The 23,821-nt window shown below is 39.4% G+C and overlaps 1 protein-coding gene across 1 annotated transcript in view; it reads left to right on the top strand.

Moving 5' to 3' along the window:
* The first annotated feature begins 1,143 nt into the window (after positions 1-1,143).
* The window catches only part of LOC134210350 (uncharacterized), a 32,720-nt gene continuing 10,042 nt past the window's right edge, over positions 1,144-23,821 (top strand). Inside the window, exons 1-3 of the mRNA XM_062686402.1 lie at positions 1,144-1,258; positions 1,408-1,599; positions 8,871-9,024. Coding sequence (XP_062542386.1) covers positions 1,463-1,599; positions 8,871-9,024 — 291 coding nt within the window. The 5' untranslated portion in view covers positions 1,144-1,258; positions 1,408-1,462. The remainder of the gene's footprint in view (positions 1,259-1,407; positions 1,600-8,870; positions 9,025-23,821) is intronic.

Below are 23,821 nucleotides of genomic sequence, written 5' to 3'. Positions count from 1 at the left end.
CTTTTCATTTCAGATCTCCTGCAATCTAGAATTGATTACCCGGCTCTCTCAATTGAACTTTTATATCCCCTTTCATCCACTTCGGTCAACACTTTTCATTTTCTTGAGAGGTGCTCGCACAAATTATGCGGAAAATGAGCCATTTACTAGTATGTGTCGCACCTTCAATCGCTGTCCACTGCATTTGATTTTCATCTTTCCTGGGGTGTTCTTCGGAAACGATTTACTACACTCCTCTCAGCTTCCAACAACACATTAGAATAGGGCATTAGGATATACCTATTCTATAATATTTTCTATAATATTAGAATTATTGTATTTCTGTTGATTTAAAAAGATGAGGAGGTTTTGCACTCATTTGAGAAAGTAACAGTTTTACGGGTTATTCCTGGATTCCTTGTTGACTGTTCTCATATTTTCCATAAAAACATTTTATTCTTCCACAGGGTGCTTGGTTCAGTCTTTAGAACTACCGTCATCGACAATGGGTCATCGCTCTCATCGGCAGTCTGGAGGTCGTAGAGCAAAATCATTCAAAAAGGTCTCTTATAATTTAGTCTTCTTGCCTTCAGATACATTCACTCTATTCTACAAGAATTCTAAGTAGTTGGCACATTGACCCATTCTCACCCCCATTTGACTCATTTTCACCCCAAAGAATACATTTTTCATTGTGCTCAATTCAAATTCCGAGCATTTTGAAGAGATCGTGTAAGATATCCTAAACTCTTACACAACCGTTAAGAAGTGCGAAAACATCAAGGGCATTAAGAATTAGCTTCAATATGGATATTTCAACCAATTAAAAAATAAATTCTTCCGGATTAAAATTAAATAAGCTCTGAAACCTATCATGAACTCAAATATCAGTCCAATCAAAATCTAATATTATTTTACTGTGCCCTTCGTTTGGTTCAATAGTTCAAGTGTGCAGCCTCAAAATTAACAATTTCATCAAAGTAAGAATTACATTTTTCAAAAGCATTGATAGGACTCTCAAAAAAAACTGTCGCGCAACATCTTTCAATGAGCCAAATACCACCCACTCAGCGAGCTTTTTACGCTGGGATGTCGCTGCCCCTGCCGTGGAGCAGCACGCAGACGCTACATCGTTTCTATGCTTGCTCGTGGGAATCTGCTTGCGCTCGCAACAACCGGCATCCCGCCGGATGCTTCTCTATAAATAAAGGTGTAGCGGTGTGTTTTTTGCCCAGTCTTGATAATACAGACGTGTGTGACCCATCACCCGGAACGCAGTGTAAGAAGATTGAAAAAAGTGTATTTAAACTTAGGAATAGAACTTGGTGGTTTAGTTTGTGGGCGTTGAGAAGTGTTTGGAAAAGAATCGCTTGGGTTTTGTGTTTGTTTTAATTCATTTGTTTCGATTTCATCTCCGGCATTTTGCAGTACTCGTTGCGTGTGATCAAGTGCGAATCGAATCGAAGAAGAATTTTTAAGCAACATGAAGCGATTGTTGGTGTTTGCCGCCCTGGTGGGTGTCTCGATGGCCCAATTCCCGAACGGACGAGTGCTGGATGCTCCCAACCCGCAGCTCTGTGCCAGCAGAATCATCCATGAACGAGCTCCCGATGGCAAGGGGTGAGTTTCTGGAACGGGATAGCAAATTGTTGGTGTGTCTCGCGTTTGGTGACTCCGATGCCTTATAATGGGAAAGCGACGAACGTAGTGATCCGCTTATGAATGTTCTTATGGCTGTTAAATTGATCGAAATTTGTTTTTTTTTGAAGACATGTCTACGAGTGCGATGGGTAATTAACATTTTAAGAATAGATAAATCGAATAATTATTTACAGTCTTTTTTAAGTGGCTACTGTGTAGTTTGGCTTCTGTCATTAAATTGCTCTATCAGTACAAACGAAACGAAAAGGTTGGCCAGATCAAAATGTTCTATTTTGGCTCAAAAGTATATGAAAGAATTATATATGAAAAATGAAAAGTTTCATTTATTGACTATTATTCCAAAAAATAATAATTTGGAGAGATTTTGAGATGTCATTTTGATCTGTGTGTAATTTGGAACTCCATACCGTTCTGCTATCGATAATTTTTAATTCTTTGAGAATTTAGGAGCTTGAACAATCTCACTTCATTAACGACTAGATAGTAAATATATCGTAAATATGCTTTAATTTTCTATTTGTAGATTTCGAGTTTATTAAAACGAATTCGATTTTTTATGTGTTGGTGTTTGCTTAACAGTTTTTTTTACGTGACGTTGAATTTCCAGTAATTAGATTTTTTATATTCCATGCCAAATGACCGATCGTAAAAATTTAAGTGATTCAGATTTTAAAGAACGTTTGCAATGCATTTGACAGAGGGGACTTAGTAGAGAGAAGAACTGCTTTGACAGGACTGCTTATTACCTAATGTGACGAATTAAAAATCAATCGATATTTTTTATACTGCTATTGGGGCACGATGCCTGACCTGACCATATTTTCCCTGAGTTAAATATATGGACCAAAATGATTTATGATAAAAAACTGATTTTATGCCAACTTTTAATTAGTTTTGGAGAAATTTCTGAAAAAAATTCTAATGGAGCTTCTTGGTACAATTCCTGAGGGAATTTTGGATTTTTTTAAAGTTTAGTGAGGAATTCTTCCGAAAAATCCTTTCGGAAATGTAATGTTAAGAATTCCTCCATTCATTCTGTTCAGGTTTTTTTTAAAGAATTCCATGGAAAGTTGTGTTCAAAATTCTCCCAGAAATTCCTTTGGACATTCTTTCCGAAATACTTTAGAAAATCATTCTGAAGTTGTTTTAGGGCTAGCTTCGGAATTCCAAAATTCCTTTGGAAGTTCAATTTAGAATTCCTTTTGAATCTCCTTTTGAATGTTCCGTTCGTAATTAATTCGGATGCTTCTTTCGCAATTCCTTCGGATGTTTCATTCGCAATTCATCTGGAAGTTTTTATTATGGTTTCTTTCGGATTTCCTTCAAAATCTTTTCGGAACTCCTTCGGAACCTCCATTCAAAATTCCTACAAAACTTCCTTTCAGAACTCCTAAAGAAGTTTCTTTCGGAGCTCCTTCGTAAGTCTCTTTCGGAACTTCATTGGAAGTTTCTTTCAAAATATTTTCGGAAGTTTCATTTAGGATTCCTTCGAAAGTTCTTTTCGGAATTCCTTCGTAAGCTCCTTTCAGAATTCCTTCGGAGGTTCCTTTCGGAATCTCTTCGAAAGATCGTTAGGAATCCATTTTGAAGTTTCTTTCGAAATTCCTTCGGAAGTTTCTTTTGGATTCTCTTTCCGGAATTTCTTTCGGAAGTTCCTTTAGGTATTCTTTCGGAATTCCTTCGGAAATTCTTTTCGGAATTCCATTGGAATTTCCTTTTCGGAATCCCTACGGAAGTTCCTTTTCGGAATCTCTTCCAAAGTTACTTTCGGAATCCCTTCGGAAGGAACAGAATCCTATCGGAAGTTCCTTTTCGGAATTTCTTCGGAAGTTCCTTTCGGAATTCCCTCGGAAGTTCCTTTCCGAATCCGTTCCGAAGTTCCTTTCGGAATTCCTTCGGAAGTTTCATTTAAAACTACTTCAAAAGTTCGTTTCAGAACTCCTTCGGAAGTTTCTTTCGGAATTACTTTGGAAGTTTCTTTCAGAATACCTTCGAATGTTTCTTTCAGAATAACTTCGGAATTACTTCAAAGCTCCTTCCGGAATTCCTTCTGTAATTTCTATCAGAATCGCAGAATTCCTTCAGAAGTTTCTTTTGGGATTTTTTTTATTTTTTTATTCCTTCATTTATTTGATAGGCACTCTGTGTTACTTAACCGCTACTGTGCCGAGATCAACTGTGGTATTCTGCAGCCAGAATCCACATAGAATCTATTTTTAGATTTTTCCATTATTCATTGTTGTTGTCGTTGCCGGTCCCTCTCGTCGTGAGTCCATTGTGTTCGTTTTGTCCATGTCGTGTATCCAATGATCGTTGCATTGTCCGGTTGCCATTTATCCGGGTAACGTTGGAAGAATGCCTCCGAGAAGAACAAGTTGTCAGTCGTCATCAGGCAGCCGTGACGGTGAGGCGTGCACCTCAATACGCCACCGCATAGGCTGCGCATCCGGCGACTGACGAGGGTTTTGGTGGAGGGGCTGGGAATCGAACCCATGACCATTCGCTTGAAAGGCGAACGTGTAGCCAACTACGCTACGGGACCCCCAGTTTCTTTTGGGATTTCTTAGAAAGTTCTTTTTGGAAGTTCTTCGTAAGCTCCTTTCAGAATACATTCGGAAGTTCCATTCGGAATCTCTTCGAAAGATCGTTCGGAATCCTTTCGGAAGTTTCTTTCGAAATTCCTTCGGATGTTCGTTTCGGAAAGTTTTTCGAAATTCCTTCGGATGTTTCTTGAGAAATCATTTTTCGGAAGTTCCTTTAGGTATTCTTTTCGGAAGTTCCTTTTCGGAATCTCTTCCAAAGTTACTTTCTGAATCTCTTCGGAAGTTCCTTTTCGGAATTCCTTCAGAAGCTCTTTTCGGAATTTCTTCGGAAGTTCCTTTCGGATTTCTTTCGGAAGTTCCTTTCCGCATTCCTTCGTAAGTTCATTTCCGAGAGTTCCATTCAAAACTACTTCAAAAGTTCCTTTCAGAACTCCGTAAGAAGTTTTTTTTCAGAACTCCTTCGAAAGTTTCTTTCACAACTGCTTTGGAAGTTTCTTTCAGAATACCTTCGAAGTTCCTTCCGGAATTATTTCGGAAATTTCTATCAGAATTGCAGAATTCCTTCAGAAGTTTCATTTGGGATTCATAAGTTCATAACGGAGTTCTTTCGGAAACTCCTTTCAGTATTCCTTCGGAAGTTCCTTTCGGAATCTCTTTGGAAGATCCTATCGGAATCCCTTCGGATGTTCTTTTCGGAATGCCATCGGATGTTCGTTTCGGAGAACCTTTCAAAATTCCTCCGCAAGTTTCTTTCGGAAGTTCTTTTCAGAATCCCTTCGGAAGTTCCATTTCGGAATCCCTACGGAAGTTCCTTTTTGGAATCCCTCCGAAAGTCACTTTCGGAATCCCTTCGGAAGGAACGGAATCCCTTCAGAATTTCCTTTCGGAATCACTTCGTCAGTTCCTTTTCGGGATTCCTTTGGAAGTTCCTTTTTGGAATTCCTTCAGAATTTCCTTTCTGAATTGTTTTTATCAGAATTGCTTCGGGAGTTCCTTTCGGAATTCATCTGAAAGTTCTTTGCGGATGTTCTTTCCGGATTTTTTTTTGGAATTTGTTCCATAGTTCTTTTCAAAACTCTTCGGAATTTCCTTTTGGATTTATTTCGGATGTTCTTAGCGGAGTTCCTTTGGATGTTCTTTTCTCAATTCATTAAGAAGTTTCTTTAGGATTTTTGGAAGTTGCTAGCGGAATTATTCAGAAGATTCTTTCGAAATTCCGTCGAAAGTTGTTTTCGTAGTCCCTGGGAAAGTTTCGTTCAGAAGTTCCTTTGGAATTTTTTCAGCAGTTCCTTTCGGAATTCCCTCCGAAGTTCCTTTGGGAATTCCTTAGAATGTTCCTTTCGGAATTCCTTCGCAAGTTACTTTCGGGATACCTTCGGAAGTTTCTTTGGGAATTCCTTTGGATATTTCTTTCGAAATTCCTTCAGAAGTTCCTTCGATATTCTTACGGAAGTTCCTTTCCTTTTGGAATACCGCCGGAAGTTCCTCTAGGAATTCCTTCGGAAGTTCCTTTCCAAATCCCTTTCAAAGTTACTTTCGGAATCACTTCGAAAGGAACGGAATCTCTTCAGAATTCCTTTTCGGAATCCCTTCAGAATCCTTTCAGAAGTTCCTTTAGGAATTTCATTTTGGAATTCCTTGGGAAGTTCCTTTCGCAATGTCATCGGAAGTTCCTTTCGGAATTCCTTCGGAAGTTTTTGATTCGGAATTTCTTCGGAAGTTTCTTCTGGAACTCCTTCGGAAGTTTCTTTCGGAATTCCTTCGGAAGTTCCTTCGGAAGTTTCTTTCGGAAGTTCCTTTGGAGGTTTCTTTCAAAATTCCTCCGGAAGTTCCTTTCGGAATTCTACCGGAAGTTTCTTTCAGAATTCCGATGGAAGTTCTTTTCGTAATCCCTTCGGAAAATCTTTCGGAAGTTCCTTTCGAAATTCCTTCGGAAGTTCCTTTCGGAATTCCTTCGGAAGTTCCTCTCGGAATTCTTTCGGAAGTTCCATTCGGAACTCCTTCGGAAGTTCCTTTCGGAATTCCTTCGGAAGTTGCTTTCGGAATTCCTTCGGAAGTTCTTTTCGGAATTCCTTCGGAGGTTCCTTTCGGAATTCCTTTGGAAATTCCTTCCGGAATTCCTTCGGAAGTTCCTTCCGGATTTCTTTCAGAAGTCCTTTAGGAATTTCATTTTGGAATTCCTTGGGAAGTTCCTTTCGCAATGTCATCGGAAGTTCCTTTCGGAATTCCTTCGGAAGTTTTTGATTCGGAGTTTCTTCGGAAGTTTCTTCCGGAACTCCTTCGGAAGTTTCTTTCGGAATTCCTTCGGAAGTTCGTTCGGAAGTTTCTTTCGGAAGTTCCTTTTGGAAACCGTCGGAAGTTCCTTTTGGAATTCCTTTGGAAGTTTCTTTCAAAATTCCTCCGGAAGTTCCTTTCAGAATTCCGATGGAAGTTTTTTTCGTAATCCCTTCGAAATTCCTTGGGAAGTTCCTTTCGAAATTCCTTCGGAAGTTCCTTTCGGAATTCCTTCGGAAGTTCCTTTCGGAATTCCTTTGGAAGTTCCTTTCGGAAGTTTATTTTCGGAATTCTTTCGGAAATTTATTTCCTGAATTCCTCCGAAAGTTCCTTTCGGAATTCTCCTGAAAGTTCCATTCGGAATTCCTTCGGAAGTTGCTTTTGGAATTCCTTCGAAAGTTTCTTTCGGAATTCCTTCGGAAATTCCTTTTGGAATTCCTTCGGAAGTTCGTTTTGGAATTCCTTCGGAAGTTCCTTTCGGAACTCTTTCGGAAATTTCTTTTCGGAATTCCTACGAAAGTTCCTTTCGGAATTCCTTTGGAAGTTCTTTTCGGAATTCTTCCGAAAGTTCCTTTCGGAATACCTTCGGGAGTTCCTTTCGGAATTCCTTCGAAAGTTCCTTTCGAAATTCCTTCAAAAGTTCCTTTTAGAATTCCTTCGGAAGTTGCTTTCGGAAAACCTTCGAAAGTTTCCTTTGGAAAACCTTCAAAAGTTCCTTTCGGAATTCCTTCGGAAGTTCCTTTCGGAATTCCTTTAGAAGTTCCTTTCGGAATTTCTTCGGAAGTTCCTTTCAGAATTTCTTCGGAAGTTCCTTTCGGAATTCTTTCGGAAGTTCCTTTCTGAAGTTCCTTTCGGAATTCCTTCGGAAGTTCCCTTCGGAATTCCTTCAGAAGTTCCTTTCGGAATTCCTTCAGAAGTTCCTTTCGGAATCCCTTCGGAAGTTCCTTTCGGAATTACTTCGGACATTTCGGATTTCCTTCGGACATTTTCTTTCGGAATTCCTTCGGAAGTTCCTTAAGAAGTTTCTTTCAGAATTCCTTCGGTAGTTTCTTTCGAAGTTCGGAACTCCTTAGGAAATTCCTTTCGGAACTCCTTCGGAAATTCCTTTCGAAAATTCTTTCCGGAATTCCTCAGGACGTTCCTTTCGGAATTCCTCCGGAAGTTTGTCTTCTACTTTTGATTTCTCCTTTTCGCATCGGATAGCACATCTCTCGCATCTAATTTTTCATTTATCGTTTCTCACATCTCATATCTCACTTTTCTATTTTAACTTTCACCTTGCCCTTTTCACTTTCCACTTATTTTTGTCTTTCTCGTACAATAAATTTATACCAGAGGTCTGACATTCCACAAAAACGATTTTTTGAAAGAAGTCCCAGACGCGATTAACCGACCAAGAGCCGAATATCTTGTTAATACAGATTATATACATGTTATATACCAAACGAAGCAGCTTTTTCATCATTTATCGTTGTTTGTTTCTTATTCTTGGTTCTCACATCTGTTTTCTCGTCTTTCACTTCTAACTTCTCTTAAATCATTTATGACTTATTATTTTTTTTGTCCTTATTATTTCACTATCGAATAAATATATTTTTGCGTTTTGATTTCCGTTTGTTACAACTCGAACGATCGCTTTTTACCTACCACGTACCACTTCTTGCTCCTTATTGAACTTCTGATTTTCCATTTCTCATTTTTTATCTTCCTCCTTTCTTCTCCTCTGCCACTCATCGCTTATTACTTTTTTAGTAATGAATAAAATTATTTATGGCATAGACCCTTATTCAACAATGGAAAATGTAGGCTCAATTTTTTTACGATATGGAAAAATACATAGCATTTTATTCAAATTTTATTATAGATGACGTAACCATTATTACCATTTGTCTGAACTGTTTGGTCATCAGCTGCCCTCAGTTTTGTTAGTGAATTCAGCTTAGTTACCAAAAATTGCAGCGCCTTATTGTTCCATCTTAATAGTTTAAATTGAAGATTACATTGAACGGTTTAACTAGTTGATTCAGACTTAAAACCATTCACCATTTATCGACCATCGAGCACTTAATTGGGCCACGTTTTTTTCACGCGACATCTGGACAATGAAAAACAATGACTGCGGGAAAACATCAATTTTCACCAATGGCAATTATGAATTCGATCAATTAGTTATAGCTAAAGGTCGAAAAGTTTCAACGAGCACAGCTTACCAAATAATAATTACATCTATGCACGCTTTCTTATTATATCACAATATTGTCGGCATCGTAGATCTTTTGCGACATGGTGATCATCGTCACCACTCGCGGGAAGTCATAAATCCCATAAATCACTCCACCATCCTGCTATATCGTCGTCACTTACTAGTGGAACCGTAATTAATATGCTGATTTATATTATTCGCCCCTGCAGCTACTTCTTCTCGTGGCGTGACCCGGCCCTACAGGGCGCCGAAAAGGACTGGCTGGACGTAAGGAACTTCTGCCGTCAGCGATGCATGGACAGCGTTTCCGTCGAAACCAGCCCCGAAAACGAATGGATCAAGCAGAGGATAGTCGATGGAAAGGTGAGTTTTGTACCGACAATTATTTGACAAACCTTTTTCAATCAATTAGGATCGATTCATAATCCTTGTTTTTCACAATAAACCCATTATGATTGAATCAGTGTGAACATATTCCTAATTTAAAATGCATACGTTCCAACGATAATCGGTCGACCTGTGTATCGGAAACACACGCTGAATTAATTCAACTTCCACCCATAAGCGAAGGTAGGTCACGGATCGTGGCAGCATAATCTTGCAGAAACTCATCGCCGTGCGTCGCACGTTCGTTCGAAAATTTGGTTTCAATCGCTTACATAACGCATTTATGATTATGATACCGGGCGTGTCTCGAATGCCAAAATTTATGTACTCGCGGTCATAAACTGGCACCTTATAGGAGTACGATATCATCGCCCATAAATTTCACACACTTTCCATTGTTGCGCCTTGGAAACGCGACGCAATGTGCGCCTTACTTCGGAGGGTTTTCGCACTCACCCCGTACGAATAATTTATGCAAAACCACTTTTAGACCTGTGTGCCCGGTCGGTGTCTACGCACTTTCTGCGATGGCACTTGTGCTGGCCCGTGTGGGTCGATAATTACTATGATGCTCTCTTGAGGGTCTCTAGAGGAGAGAGAAAGCGAGTCCTCTTACAGCCACGTGTGGTCCTCTTCTCCGTGCGGAAGGAAAACCGGTCGCTGTCGAGGATCCACACTGCCCGAAGGTGTGTCCATCAGGATGATACATGGCGCTTTCATGGCGTACTTACGTAAGCGGATATTGGACGAGTTGCAAAGAATGCATGATTGAGGGAACCTGATGCTTGTTTATAATTCGAGCTGCGTGTGGAAATGTGTGTCGATTGTGTATAAAATCACTTTTGCTAATGAGACCCGAAAAGTAAGCCCCGGCTTAGTACAATGGTGGAAGAATGGCTTTTAGTTTAATGACGCTCTCATGATCATAAAATTAAAGTTGCTGCGCTTAATATTTTTTGTTGATGCTCTGTGACTGAATTCAAAGTCAAATCGACGTTCCATATGTTCCAGAAGGAAAGCATTGTGTAACGCCAAATGTTTGATAGCAATGCTTTTTAATATTTATACTGGCCTGAATGAAATTATTTTGCTAGGATTCCCAAACAGAAATCGAAAACTAGATGACTAATACGATTTCATTGTTGAATGTCCGCCGGTATTTTTTGGATTTTTTTAATCACCGGGAAAGTCTTCATTATGTTACGGAAATTTCTTTTGACATTCAATGGTAATGGCAAATTTTGTTGAATTTCTGCGGATATTTTTCCTCAATTTCTGTGAATTTTGGTTTCAGAGACCAGGACTTTATTTGTCAAGTCCAAGTGAGATCCATGACTATAACATTTCGGATGAAAGTCATGGAATACCCGTTCACCTTCGAGAATGGGGATTAGGGGTCCGCGTTGTGAGACCCGAGATGCCAATATTGGTAGAAAATTCTTCAAATCTGGTTGTACAGTCTTTCAGAAGGTAGATGAGGACAGCAAGGTTGGTAGAATCAACTACTTATGCTACTAGAAATCTCTTAGTTTTCACGAAGAGCCTGGTACTTTGGGAAATGACAAATAAAATGCTCCATGGAATTTGAGACGTCACGAATCTCGCATGTAGTATGGACAGGACCATCTCCGAAATTTTGGGAGACATAGGTATGGCTAGTACGCTGTCTGGAGATGACTTGTTGATCTTTGTGACGTTGTTGGCTTTCTACAGAGCTTCCCTGTCTTGACTATTGATCTTTTTTAATCCAGGCTTTCACATCAGCTAGGGGAATTGAGGTTGTAAACCGAGAGGTTTTGCAGCCGGCGCCGGTCAATAGATCCACAGCAATGTTTCTTGAGACCCCACTGTGCCCTTCCGGAGAATGTCGTGCCTGGCGCATGATAGCGAGAATTGTCTGGATTAAAAATATAGTGGAATGACATCCGTTCGGTACAACTTCATGCACTGTAAGCATTAGGGCAGATTCGGAAGTCCATTGTTTTGCAAACCAATCGACGTTACTCAATGAATATTTAGAACAAACATTTGTGTCGGGTAAACCGGGGCTGGTTGACCGAGTTTTGCTTTCGGAATGTCTGTACTCATTATGGTTAGACTTCTCGAAATACGGCTTTCGCTGCCATAAACGTACATGTCTTGAGCACATTTGGAAAAATTGTTCATGGATGGAGAAAAAACGGGAAAAAGTTATTAACAAACAAATGCGGCGGGAAAAATCGTCCAATCAACCCCAGGAAAACAACCAAAGCCTATTAGGAAGTATTGGCGGTCCTTGCTATGGAATAAATCCTCCATTTTTTTTAAATTGCTGATGTTAGACTGTAATCATTGTCTCCCCATCCCCTTGTCTATCGTATCCTATCGTGTCTGTTGTCCATTTCAATGTCTGTCTTTAAGGCATAGAAATGTGTCTTCCTCTCGTTGTTGTCTCCCAAGAAAAAGTTCGTTTGTCCCGTTACAGATGTGAAACATCCCCAAAGAATGTGAATTATGAGAGCATCTTTGTGAGTATCGTAATTACTTAAGCATTCTTGATTCCCTTCCTTTCGTACTGTATTATGGTATTCCCTAACCTGGATTAAACCGCGAGTCTTTCGGTTCCCCAAAACCAACATTATTGTATAAGAATCATGAAATTGTGTATCAAAAACATGATTTCGGCTTTGTAACGCTTCACGGCAAATAAGCTTCCCAAATAAAGGTTTCTTCTTTCTTCATTGGCATTACAGCCTCGCTGCTTAGTGAGTTATTCAGCACTTGCACAGTTATTAACCGAGAGGTTTCTAAGCCAAGTTACCATTTTTGCATTCGCATATCATGAGGCTAACACGATGATACTTTTATGCCCAGGGAATCGAACCCAGCCACCCTCAGCATGGTCTTGCTTTGTAGCCGCGCATCTCTCCGCACGGCTATGAAGGGCCCCAAATAAAGGATACACATTTTATTCTTTTCGCCGACTCTCAGCAAACATGATTTTTGCCGAGATTTCAGTAAAAGTGACGTTTCTGTTGCAAAGGTTCGGAAAATATTTTGTTGATAATAAGCAATGAACGATTTTTTTGCCGAAGTTCAGTTTTAAAATTTACTGAGATACATTTACTGAGGATCAGCGATGGAGATCAACAAAAAAATAAAAATGATGATACTTTCGTCAGATCGTTAAAGCTCACAGTTACAACTGTGTCCGATGCTACGATGAAAAATTTTGGATTCGTCTTTCGTTTTGCTGTCTTTCTCTCTTGGAGTTACATCTGAAGCTCCCGTGTTATGAAACTGTAAGGAAACTCTTTGCAGTTATTATACATGTCTCTTATCTAATTTGTTTTCGGTAGCTTTCCAATGTAGCATGAATCCCACTTATAAAAATCTACGAATCTATACATTTGTCTTCCACTGTTGTAGTGCAAAAGATTCACTTACTTCTGGCTACTTCGGAAAATTCTCGAGTCTTAAGGACACTCATCACGGAATCAAAATTTAATTGAAAGGCTCACCTCTCAATAAGGAAGCAACTCACAACACTGTCATTTTTATTATTTCAGCTTTGCTGCGTCGCAGCATGCGATAAACGATAAACAACTCAATGGAAGTCATGGATTACGAAGGAAATCAATGTCTGCTAAGACTTGAATTTCAGTTCAGTGTCTGGTAACGGTTATTGTCAAACTTTTAATAGCTTCCGCCATTATGGCAAGCATGGAAAGCTAGATTGGCTGATGTTCCTCCAGTTTCCCACAAACGTTTAGGGTTCCTAGGTCCGATTTCACATTTGCACTAAGTGACCAGCCCTCTGAAGTCTGTCGCATCTTATACAATTCACAATATTTTCTTCTTTGTACACTTGATGCATCTCGTGATTCATGAGCCTGCATCAAACATCATTTTTTAAATTTCCTCCATGTGTTGATGTGTTGTACGCCGCACTTTTCGCTCGAGAACCGCGAAAGGTCTTCGGTCCGTCTATTCTAACGTCCACACTGCATGTCTGTAAAAGGCCGCTGGTAGAATCAGATCAAAAAATCGTTTCCGTCCGCATGTTGCGGAAGCGAAGCTGGTTACGAAACGGGTGGTGTCTAAAAAACGGGAATTTCAATACTTCAATACTTTCCATTCCCGATTTTTGGTGGCGTGTGATAATAGCGCTGTTCCTCTGCACGCCAGATCTCCTGATCGCACCCTCGAGTGCCATATTGAACAAAAAATTTGATGGTGCATCACCCTGTTTCAACTAATTGCCATCTAAGATCACAAACGAGGTTGAAACTTCGTCTGCAATCCGAATAATTTATTTCGAACCATCAGGCGCTGCACGTATTGGCCTTATTAGTTTCGTCTGAAACCTATGTTCAGACATTATCTGCCAAAGCTCAGTTATTTTCGCTGAATCGTACACTACTTTGAAATCAAGGAACGTATGGTGTGGCTGTAAGTTGAACTCTCGGAATTTATCAAGGATCATCCGCAGGCTAAACATCTGATCCTCCGTTGATCGGCCGTCACGAAAACCTGCCTGGTATTCTGCCTAATTTTGTACGCCGAGTTCAGAAGGGTGATTCCACTGAAATTGGCACATTATAGTCGGTGCATTTTCTTATAGATTGAGCATATGAGCCCATTTTACCAAGTTACTTCCAAGTTCGAGAAGCTTGACCGGGATCTTGTCCTTCCCAGCGGCTTCACTGTTTTTATCTCATTTGAAGCCTTCCTTATCCCATACAGCGTTAGTAGTTTCACAGCTTGTCCATCCGGCTCCTTGATTTGCACCGTTCAACAAATCATCGAAGTGCTCCTTCCACCTGGGTGCCACCATAGTCTTGTCTGTCAGCAAATTCCCCTCTCGGTCATACCACATGTTGGGCACTAGCGCAGCCTTGTGCCGCACGCCATTGACAGTTACGTAAAACCTCCGCATATCGTTTCTATCCATGTTCCCCTGTGCTTTAGTTATCATACTCTTTTCGGGTTGCCTTTTTCTTCTACGGTGGATTTGTTTCTCTTCTGCTCTTGCTACACTGTATCGCTCTCTGTTGGAGTGGGTACGAATCACTAGCATGTGACTCCTAGCAGCATTTTTCTCGTCTGTCACTCGCTGGCACACCTCATCAAACCAACCATTCCGTTGGCGTCGCTGTGCAGTGCCTAACACTTCTTCCGCTGTTGTAGTCACAGCTTCGTGGATATCGTGATGTCGCCAGATCCGGTGGCATCTCCTATCCGCTCGTCAAGCTTCTGGTGGTACTGTTCAGCAACTCCTTCAACTGACAAGTGTTGGATATTGAAACGCATCGTTCTGTTGTTTCGTAAATTCGTGACGCTGTAAAGCGGCGCCCGAATTTTTGAAACTACAAGGAAGTGATCCGAGTCAAAGTTCAGACCTCTGAACCACCTTGCATCTATAACATCCGAGATATATGGTCCGTCTATCAGCACGTGGTCTTTCTGTGAGCAAGATGTTGCCAAGTGTGTTTGCGGATATTCTTACGTGCGAAGTAGGTACTGCTGATTGCCATCCCTCTAGCAGCAGCAAAGTTTACAAGTCGCAGACCATTACCGTTGGTAGCGGAATGAAGGCTTTTCGTATCAATGACAGGGTGAAAAAAACTTTCTCTTCCAATCTGCGCATTAGTATCCCCGATGACAATCTTTACATCGTGCGTTGGGCACTCTCCGTCAGTGTTGCAAAACTCTTACTCGCGAGTAAAAAAATACTCACTCTTTACTCATTTTGTGAGTAATACTCAGGCCGTGAGCTACTCACTAAAAACTCATACTCACGCAGTGAGTAGGACACCAAACTCACTGCGAGTATTACTCACGCAGTGAGTAACTCACTTGTGAGTATAGACTGTGAAACTCAGACGTGAGTGAGTAAAAGTACTCTTGGGGAGTATGGTAAAGAGCGTTCTAAATTATGTAACGCTTAGAGGGGGAAGGGGCGTTGAGCGAAGTGTGACGATCTATTCGCGAAGTCGAAGCAAATTCTGCTCTTCCCTCCTATAGGAAATCCCATTGCTATCTGTCAGAGTTTGAGTGAAACATGGCCGCCATCTCCTCCTCTCTGTTGCTCTACTGTAAAAACCCATAAAGAACTGTCATTGTTTGTGTGAAGAATTTTGCTTCGACTTCGCGAATACAAAATTTTCAGATCTTTCATAAAAAAAGTGTGACATAGGGGGAGGGGGGTTGAAAAAGCGTTACGGAATTAATGGATCTTCCTAAGTAGCGTGTAGCTAATGAAAAAAAAAATGCATGCGAAATGCAAGTTAATTAAACGATGTTTATCATTATCATTCATATACCATGCAAGATAAAGATTGTCGCTGTCGTCGCTGTCCGGTACATCTTTTGTTGGCGAGGATAGGGTGCTAAATGTCAATGAAAGAAAAATACATTCGATTTGACCAACCCCGTGGCAAGAGATGCTTCTCAGCGTAGCGAACATCTCCATGAATATGTCCAGCATACATTTTGAAAAGTACTTCTCCCGAATCGTGCGTTCACAAGCAACTAGATTTTATTCAAAATATTGTTGGCTACACATTTTCAATTTGTTTAAAAATAATACCAGCATATAAATATAATCATAGAACATCTTTCTGCACACCATTTATTTCATTTTAATTTCACTAATGAATGTTGTTCGATTTGCATCCCCGGACCATTTCAACTGTGATGCTCACCACGGTATAAACAATAATAATAGCTTTTGTTTGATTCGGAGCGGGAGAACAAGTTACGAAATATGATTTCGTATAGCGCTTGATTTCACCTATCGATTCACTCCAATTCGTAAGTTTATTATATTTTATCATCAAATAACATAATTCCCATGGCCAAGATGTAAATCTTGCAAATTATTTCGAAAACAATTTTCAGATTTACCCAAAACAAATAGTAAACAAAACACATGATGTTTATTTTCGTATAATAACAACGGACGGTAATGAGCTACCGTCCGTGGACATGGTGGCTCTTGTCAAACCCCTTGTGATAGTATAGGACGCCAGGGAGGTGGATTTGACAGTTCGGTACCCAACATGTTTCGGACAGCAGAACAAAGAGAACCGAAGCGACAATCCTTATCTTGTAACTAAAATATCTTTTGTTCCATTAATAATGACATAATTTTGTATTACATATTGATATTTTCCGAGATATTTGCCAATCGACAGCTTAATTTACGTCATAGATGCGCGGCTACAAACCAAGACCATGCTGAAGGTGGCTGAGGTCGATTCCCGGTCTGGGTTAGAAAATTTTCGATATGGAAATTTTCTCGATTTCGCTGGGCATAAAAGTGCCTCATGATATAAGAATGCAAAAATGGTAAAAATGGTTTAGAAACCTAGCAGTTTATAAGAGCAAGATTACCAGTGGTGAGTATAAGCCGTTTGGCAGCGCAGTATCGCTACTAAACGCGCTGTTAAACCTATAGCGCAACTAACAGGTGACCAAATTCGCTTTGACGCAGCCACGCTGTTGCCATCTAGCGGCGACGGACGTGTGCATGAAATCACTGTTTTTCAACATGGTGAAGTTTAGGAAGTTTATTTCAAAATGCTTTTAAAATGTTATTAACAGTGATATGTTGAAAACTTTTAAATACATGTCAGCTTTTAAATACATGAGAGCTGTCATTGGTGTTTGTTTCGTTTTTTACGTGCCACCACCGTCGGTCCAGTGAGAAACTGTGAAAAAGGTGGTTTTCCAGGTTTTCCCTATAGGCAAGTGATCTGCTTTGGAGTCCTCGATTGCGTCGGCCACTCGTGCGGGATGATGGTGGTCTTTGGTATTCGAGATGACAAATGGTCACGGGGTTAGCTTGTTTTGCTTACTGTTTTTTCAATTGCTAGACTAAAACATTTCTAAATATTGTTCAGTTGGTACGATTGCGATTACCTTCCTGCCGGACGATCTTCGGTTTAATGTACATTCGCCGTTATTTCGTCGTCCAACTCCTTGCCCTTGCTACGAGTACGGCTTTGCGGCCTACAACGGCTACTTGCTTGAATCGCTGGCCGGTGAAGCTGTTGTCGTATCGTCAGCTGCATTCAGTCAGGGTCCGAAAAACGTATAAAAACTCCAAATAGTTTACGGGCGAGTATTTGCAGTCTATAAGTAAACAATGCCCCAAATGCTTTGCCTGACTAAATTGATTAAATTGTAGGAATTATTTGAATTGATTGCCCAAGTTCACAGATTTCGAGTATTCAAACAAACATAATGGAAGGTATATTGCCACAATAATAATAAAATCGATTTCTGTGCATCGTGCTTGATTAGAATCGAGTAAGAAAATAATTAAGCTCTTCTAGTGGAATGTTTTCTCATGTGATAAGACGAGTTTAGTACTGTATCATTTAATCCACCACTTTGCAATCTGCTAAATTATTTTACTTGCGTTTCAGAGGAAGTATGTCAAACATCGGCACTTTATTTATTAGTTTTATCATAATTTCCTGTAAAAAAATAACTTTCTATGACAATATCTTAAATGTGGAGTAATAGCTCATTATATTTTGCTTAAATAGAATGACAAATCATTACAAATTCTATTATAACATAATCTTCTTGAAAGATAAAATAGCCAGCAACACTGTATGCAAGATCTGCATGTATGCATGTTTGCTGCAACTTCGTGCATTTGGCGAACTCAACGCAAACTGCAATATACGTATCTGTAAAGTTTCAATCAAGTGGACAAACATACTATCCAGCATCTGCATTTGAATAAATTGGCCTAATATTGAATTGGTTAAAACTTAATTTAATTTTATTTTTTTTTAATTTCACAATCTACAGCAATGTTCAGGACATTCAGGCTTTCAAGCTGGAGATCAGAATAGTTAGGAATTCATAGTTTGGGGGCGCTAGCGTTTGTACGACGACTTAATGAGGTAGATATCTCAAGCATATAAGTTTTAGAGAATTCTTCCATAAAATTGTTCGGGTGGTAAAAACCAATATGTAGGCAACTTTGGTTTAGAATTCAACTATTTGACGTTGCCAGTGTATGAGACAATACAAGGCTAGATAGTTGAAAATCTGTGGGATTCAAAAACTTGCTGACTTTTGCAAAGCTGTCTATAAAGTTGCTCAAAACCATTGGGATGTTGGATGGTTCAATTTGCGATTCAACAAATATCAGTAAATGTAGAGCTCTCGCAATCTGTGAGCTGCTGATTATTTCTGCCTTGTTGGCTGATAAACACCATTGTGAAGTCAGTTGAACTTATGTATTACCTTTCAGGATAGATATCTTAGAACCTGTAAAATTTAAGAAGTAAATGTCGTCTGTCCATGATTGGGATGTGCTAATTTAATAGATATTTTAATTACAATTATGACTAGCACTACGGCTAGTTTCTAAGCTTTTGACAAACAGTATGTTGTTCTAATATTTTGAGCTTGAGAACGCCTCACACCTTTTAACTACAGCCTATTTTTGTTTTCAAAACAAAACAACAAAACAACAAGACATAAGCATAAATAATTTTCTCATCATTAATTATTGGGAATGCTCTACATTGCTGATTCATCAAAACAACAACCTTTAGTGTTTTAATATTTTATAAACCTTCGATACTATTCGTTATAACTAACGCAACTAGCTTACATTCATTTAAAATATTATGTCGTATGAGTAAAAATAACTCTCGAGTGAGTAATGTAATTGGTCATACTCATTCGTGAGTTTGAGTATTGAAACCCAGTGAGTTTGAAACTGAATACTCAAACTCGTGAGTAGGTTTCAAACACTGCTCACTCATTTCTCAACACTGCTCTCCGTAGGCCTTATCAAGGCTATTATAGAAGTCATCCTTCACGTCATCAGGCTTATCGTTCGTTGGAGCATAGATGCTGATCAATAAATATCCCAATCAACACAAAATCGTATATGTTGTAACATATACGTGCTTGTTACGGTGATAAAATATTGAGTGATAATTTTTTACTCGATTTTTCTATAAAAAAAAGAGTATTTTGACCATAACTTCCGAGCCCATAATCCGATTCGGCCAATTTTCAATAGGAAACAACTGGAATGCAACTTAGGATTAAGATTCAATACCGGACTGAAATGAATGTGAAGCTGCAACTTCCCGACCATTTCAATCCAAAAGAATATCTGGATGAAGATTTCATAGGCCTTTGATCGAAGAAAAATGTTGATTTTTGAATATCCCGAAGGACGAAATCTGTTGATTTTTTTTTAACTTTATTAATGTATTTTTTTTTAAATGAAATCTGTTGAAACACATAGAAGATCAGTTCTGATTATAAAACAATGTTCTACAAAGTTGTCGATGATGGGCATGGCTTTCATGTAGTTGTTGCTGCAATAAATTTAGTTCATCCCCGATTTTTTTAGGGGCATAATTATGCCGAAAACACCAAATTGATTTGAAGCACACCTAAATTTCAATCAATCGATTTCAAGAAACTTTTCGAAATTTGAACAGATCTGTGTGTGTTTGTGTTTGTGCGCAAAAACCCAACAACATGTAGCAAAATCGTCACTCATTTTTCAGGCGCTTATCCTTAACATTGCTTGCAACAAGTTGCATTCGACGCAGAATCCTGTCCCGTTGTTTCCTATTGAAAATTGACCAGATCGGACTATGGGCTCGGATGTTATGGACAAAATACTATTCTTTATATGCACAAGAAAGGCACCATCACCGCAAGTTGGAGTAATCAGGTTTTTTAATAAATGCGGAGAGGTGTCAAGCGGTCAAGAAAGCCACGCTGATCCCCTTTTAAGGCATTCAAGACATACACATCAAATTCTGTTTTTGGTATGATTCACTGGTCGACAGCTGGGTGGTGCGGGTAGAACCGATTTGGTTGTCAAACTGAAGCCAAAAGTTTCTATTGGTGGACTTAACCAATATAAATCCCAAGCGCCTGAAGAGCTTGCATGGACATGCTGGGTTGATTCCCGTAACGAAGTCCTTCTGAATCAGTAAATTTTACTCATATTGAATATCAACCTTCTAAATGACAACATCCGTACTTCAGCTAGCAAACTACATGAAACTGAGACAACCGTGAAAGAATTGTGAAAATCGCTTAGTAGACGGCCGGGAACCTGCGGTTTGAAATCATGATTCTAATGATTACTTGACCGCAGCATTCGATAAACTGCGTATGTACTTCTCAACATGCAATTAGGTTTAGGTTTTCCTTAATACTATTTCCATACAAATGCTTGCACACTTGTTCATTTAATTAATAAAATGGATGTGATGAAATTTGCATAAAAATATAAGTCATAATATGAATCATTGCACAACTATACCATGCGTCTCCATATGCTTTTATGCTGCTGAACAGTTTTCAAAATACCAACCTGTCGTTTCCCCTGGGAGGCCCATTTTTGCCAAAAAAAAAACACTCGTGGGGACATTCAGATATTGTAATAGCTTAGATAATCGTAAAATATTAGTATCCTATATGAACATGCAATCATACAAACATGCAAGTGACTTCAAACCCCGTTAATGCGATGTACCTTTTCTTACTTTGTGACCAAATAATCTCGGAAAATTCCCAATCAAACGACAAACGTTAGTAACAAGTTGATTTTAGAGATCGAGAACTACAAATGAAACACATGAGCATAGCGAAAACATTTTTTGTATTCTGATTTTGTCGTCCTGTGCTTCAACGGTGCAGGAAACAGGTTTCATATCAAGGGTCTGGAAGAAACACAGGAGACGAACATCGACAAATCGGTCCTTAAAGAAAAACAAGATCCTAAAGTTAAACTGGTCTAAATATTTAAGATATTGGAAGTCTAATGGAAAGGTGTACACGCAATATCCAGGGATCAATCAGATGAGAGCTGTAGACAAGAACGAATGGCAGAAAAGGCGTGAAACCGAAGCAAGGGCAGCCAGGAGCATTTCGCCATCGAAGGAAAAACCTCAGAAAAAAAATCATCTCGACCGATTCCCATCGCTTCACTATCTGACATGTCAGCCTAGCTAATTGTCGTAGTATTTTGTTTCAGTTTTTCTTTAAATTGTATAAACATTAAATTAAATTAAAGTTCGGCTCCGTAATATGGATACCACATTGAGCCCTTGATGATTAATCAAATGAAATAGAAAGTAGAAGGGTGCATCAAAGACAGGACGGCAAATTAAGCGTAGAATAACGTATAGTGGGTGCAAAATTCGATCATCAACATTTTGTGCATGTTCATTGTTCATGGCAAACGGCTTTCAGCCGAATTGTAGGTAATTTATTGTAAAAGTGGAATTTCAACACTGCCAGGCGAAATTGATTTTTTTATTACTTAAATGCATTGAATAAATTGTTTACAACAGTTGGATAAAATCTTAGAGAGTTTACTGATCGACTATAACCAACATCTACAGAATGCATGGAAAAACGGCTGAGTAATTGGCTCTCACTACCGGCGGAGTGAAAATTAGTCGAAATGGCAACGTATGAAAATGCATGAAATCGTGAAAATAATACTGGCAGCACTTGAACTTTTTGCTTGCTTCTTTTGTATGCGAAATGTGAACAAGGCGAATTGAAATCGCTTTTGACGGTTCGATTGGAAACAAGATCGTCTTCGCCGATCTCTTATTCTAGTATTTCTATTCCTGACCTCTTCATGACGGTCCAATATTTGAAACTTTGGAATGACCCCCCATATTTTACCGAAGCACATAATTCTACGTCAAAAAATTCTCGAACCCGAATCCGTGACTGCGCCTAGAAATTTGAGCTGGATTTCTTTGATATGAAGATATAAGATGATAACCCGGATTCGCTATTTTCTTTTGCCAGGTGATTCATTTCGCTGCTTTCAAAACCATAAATGTGCTAAGTAAGCTTTATATCAAATCACAAAAACAAACAACCCATAATCGATTGACTCGCACTCTGCTGCACTTTGGTTCTCACGTCACTTTTGGCCTCCAGCATTGCACAATGTGACGCTATTTTGTCAAACCGGTGTGAGATATCTTTCGCCCAAAATAATTATCATCGTACACCTCATGAGCCGCTAACAGCGTTGCTAATTTGTGGAGGTCGTCACGTTTCATACTTTCGTACTAAATTGAGCAGTGTGAAAATAGGAGAATTACTAAAGATAACGCCGTCATAAATGCGATGATGACCCTGAATCTTCAAAACTGAGGGTAACGGACTTTGTTTGTTGTTACCAGTGAAGAAATGCCAACCAAAGATGACACAGCACATTTGGAAAAAAATCTCTTTTAGGATTGTCTCAAAAATAATTTGGAATTTTACATATATGGAAATTTTCAAATCAAAATTCTTTTTGTGAAATCACTGTGCTTAGTGATGATTAATTGGGCAGTATCCCTGACTTAAACTCGATTTATCATAACTTTCAACACTATTAAACATGCAGTGTTAATTCTCGTTCATAGCATCAAGGGAAATCCCGAATTTTTCCATGTTTCCATCAGTACCATCTATTGTGTACACTTGAACATTATTTCGATTCCATCAGATGGTATCTAATCGACACTTCCCAATCGCTACTTCCGCGGTATTGTTTCGACCGGCTCAAAACGTCTGTTTGGACTTAATCTTCAAATGCAATCGTCGCCGGTCTGCATTGATTGCTCTGCCCTCGTGCGTCGGCCACCTGCCCTGCTTGCATGGGCCCAACCTGTCGGATGCATTTGACTTCATTATGGCGCTCTTGTAAGCCGTGCTTTAGGTATGCGATGGATGTTTTACGGCAGGGTGCGGTCAATCGAGCGGTTAACTAACGTTGCGCAACCGTCGCGGGCAGCATCTGATCGTCAATGTCGGGTCGGTCTTCGCATATGCACATGAGTAAAGGGGCCTATCTGCTGTCGCTAAACTGTTTATCGCATCAATCGGTCGCTTTACAACAGACCACGCACGCGCACATATTTGCACGTATCGATGGAGAAAAAGATTATTATTATGATGAGGCTGATGATGATGGGGGGATGCGAGTAAAATTATAGGCGAGAAACAGCCCATGGTCGACCGCGAAGGTTGTGAAATGGGTTGCGCTGCGCGGATCGGTTGTGCGACGCAAAATTTCTTCCTTTGTGCTTACAACATCCGTGTCGTCGCGCATCCGTCTGAGAGAAGGAGGGCGTGACAACGAGTTGTGTGTCCCAGATCTTCACGATGAATATTAATTTCGCCGGTTTGAACGATGCTGTAAATTTGCGCGTGGTTAGTGGATGTCAGCTAGTTCCAAGTATTTAGAAGTTTTGACACGGGAACAACGAATGTAATAGACGAATCCAAGTAAAAATAAGAAGAAGACACTCGACGGTGTTAACTTTGACAGAAACTACAGCAAAGCATAGGAAGATCATTTTAGAATGCTTATAATAAATTCTAGACAAATTGTAATTAAAATCTGATTGAAGTACGATACGGAAAAAGTTTTGAATTACATATTAGGAAGTTTATCTCAATTTTTTGAATATTTTCTAAAAATGTATCTATCATACAGTTCGGAACTTTTTCCGTATCATACTTCAAACAGATTTTAATTACATTTTGTCTAGAATTTATTATAAGCATTTTAAAATGATCTTCCTATGCTTTGCTGTAGTTTCTGTCAAAGTTAACACCGTCGAGTGTCTTCTTCCTATTTTTACTTGGATTCGTCTATATTTTTGGAATGTCGCCAATATCGTGATTTGGGTATGGGCACTTGATATTGGTTGAAAATAAATCTAAAAAGGTTCAGTACTTTTTTCTTACTTGCTGCTTCCCTGCGAGA

Source organism: Armigeres subalbatus, chromosome 2, assembly GCF_024139115.2.
Source record: "Armigeres subalbatus isolate Guangzhou_Male chromosome 2, GZ_Asu_2, whole genome shotgun sequence".
Taxonomy (NCBI): Eukaryota; Metazoa; Arthropoda; class Insecta; order Diptera; family Culicidae; genus Armigeres; species Armigeres subalbatus.
The sequence above is the reverse complement of the archived record's forward strand: the minus strand, read 5'-3'. Positions and strand labels throughout refer to the sequence as shown.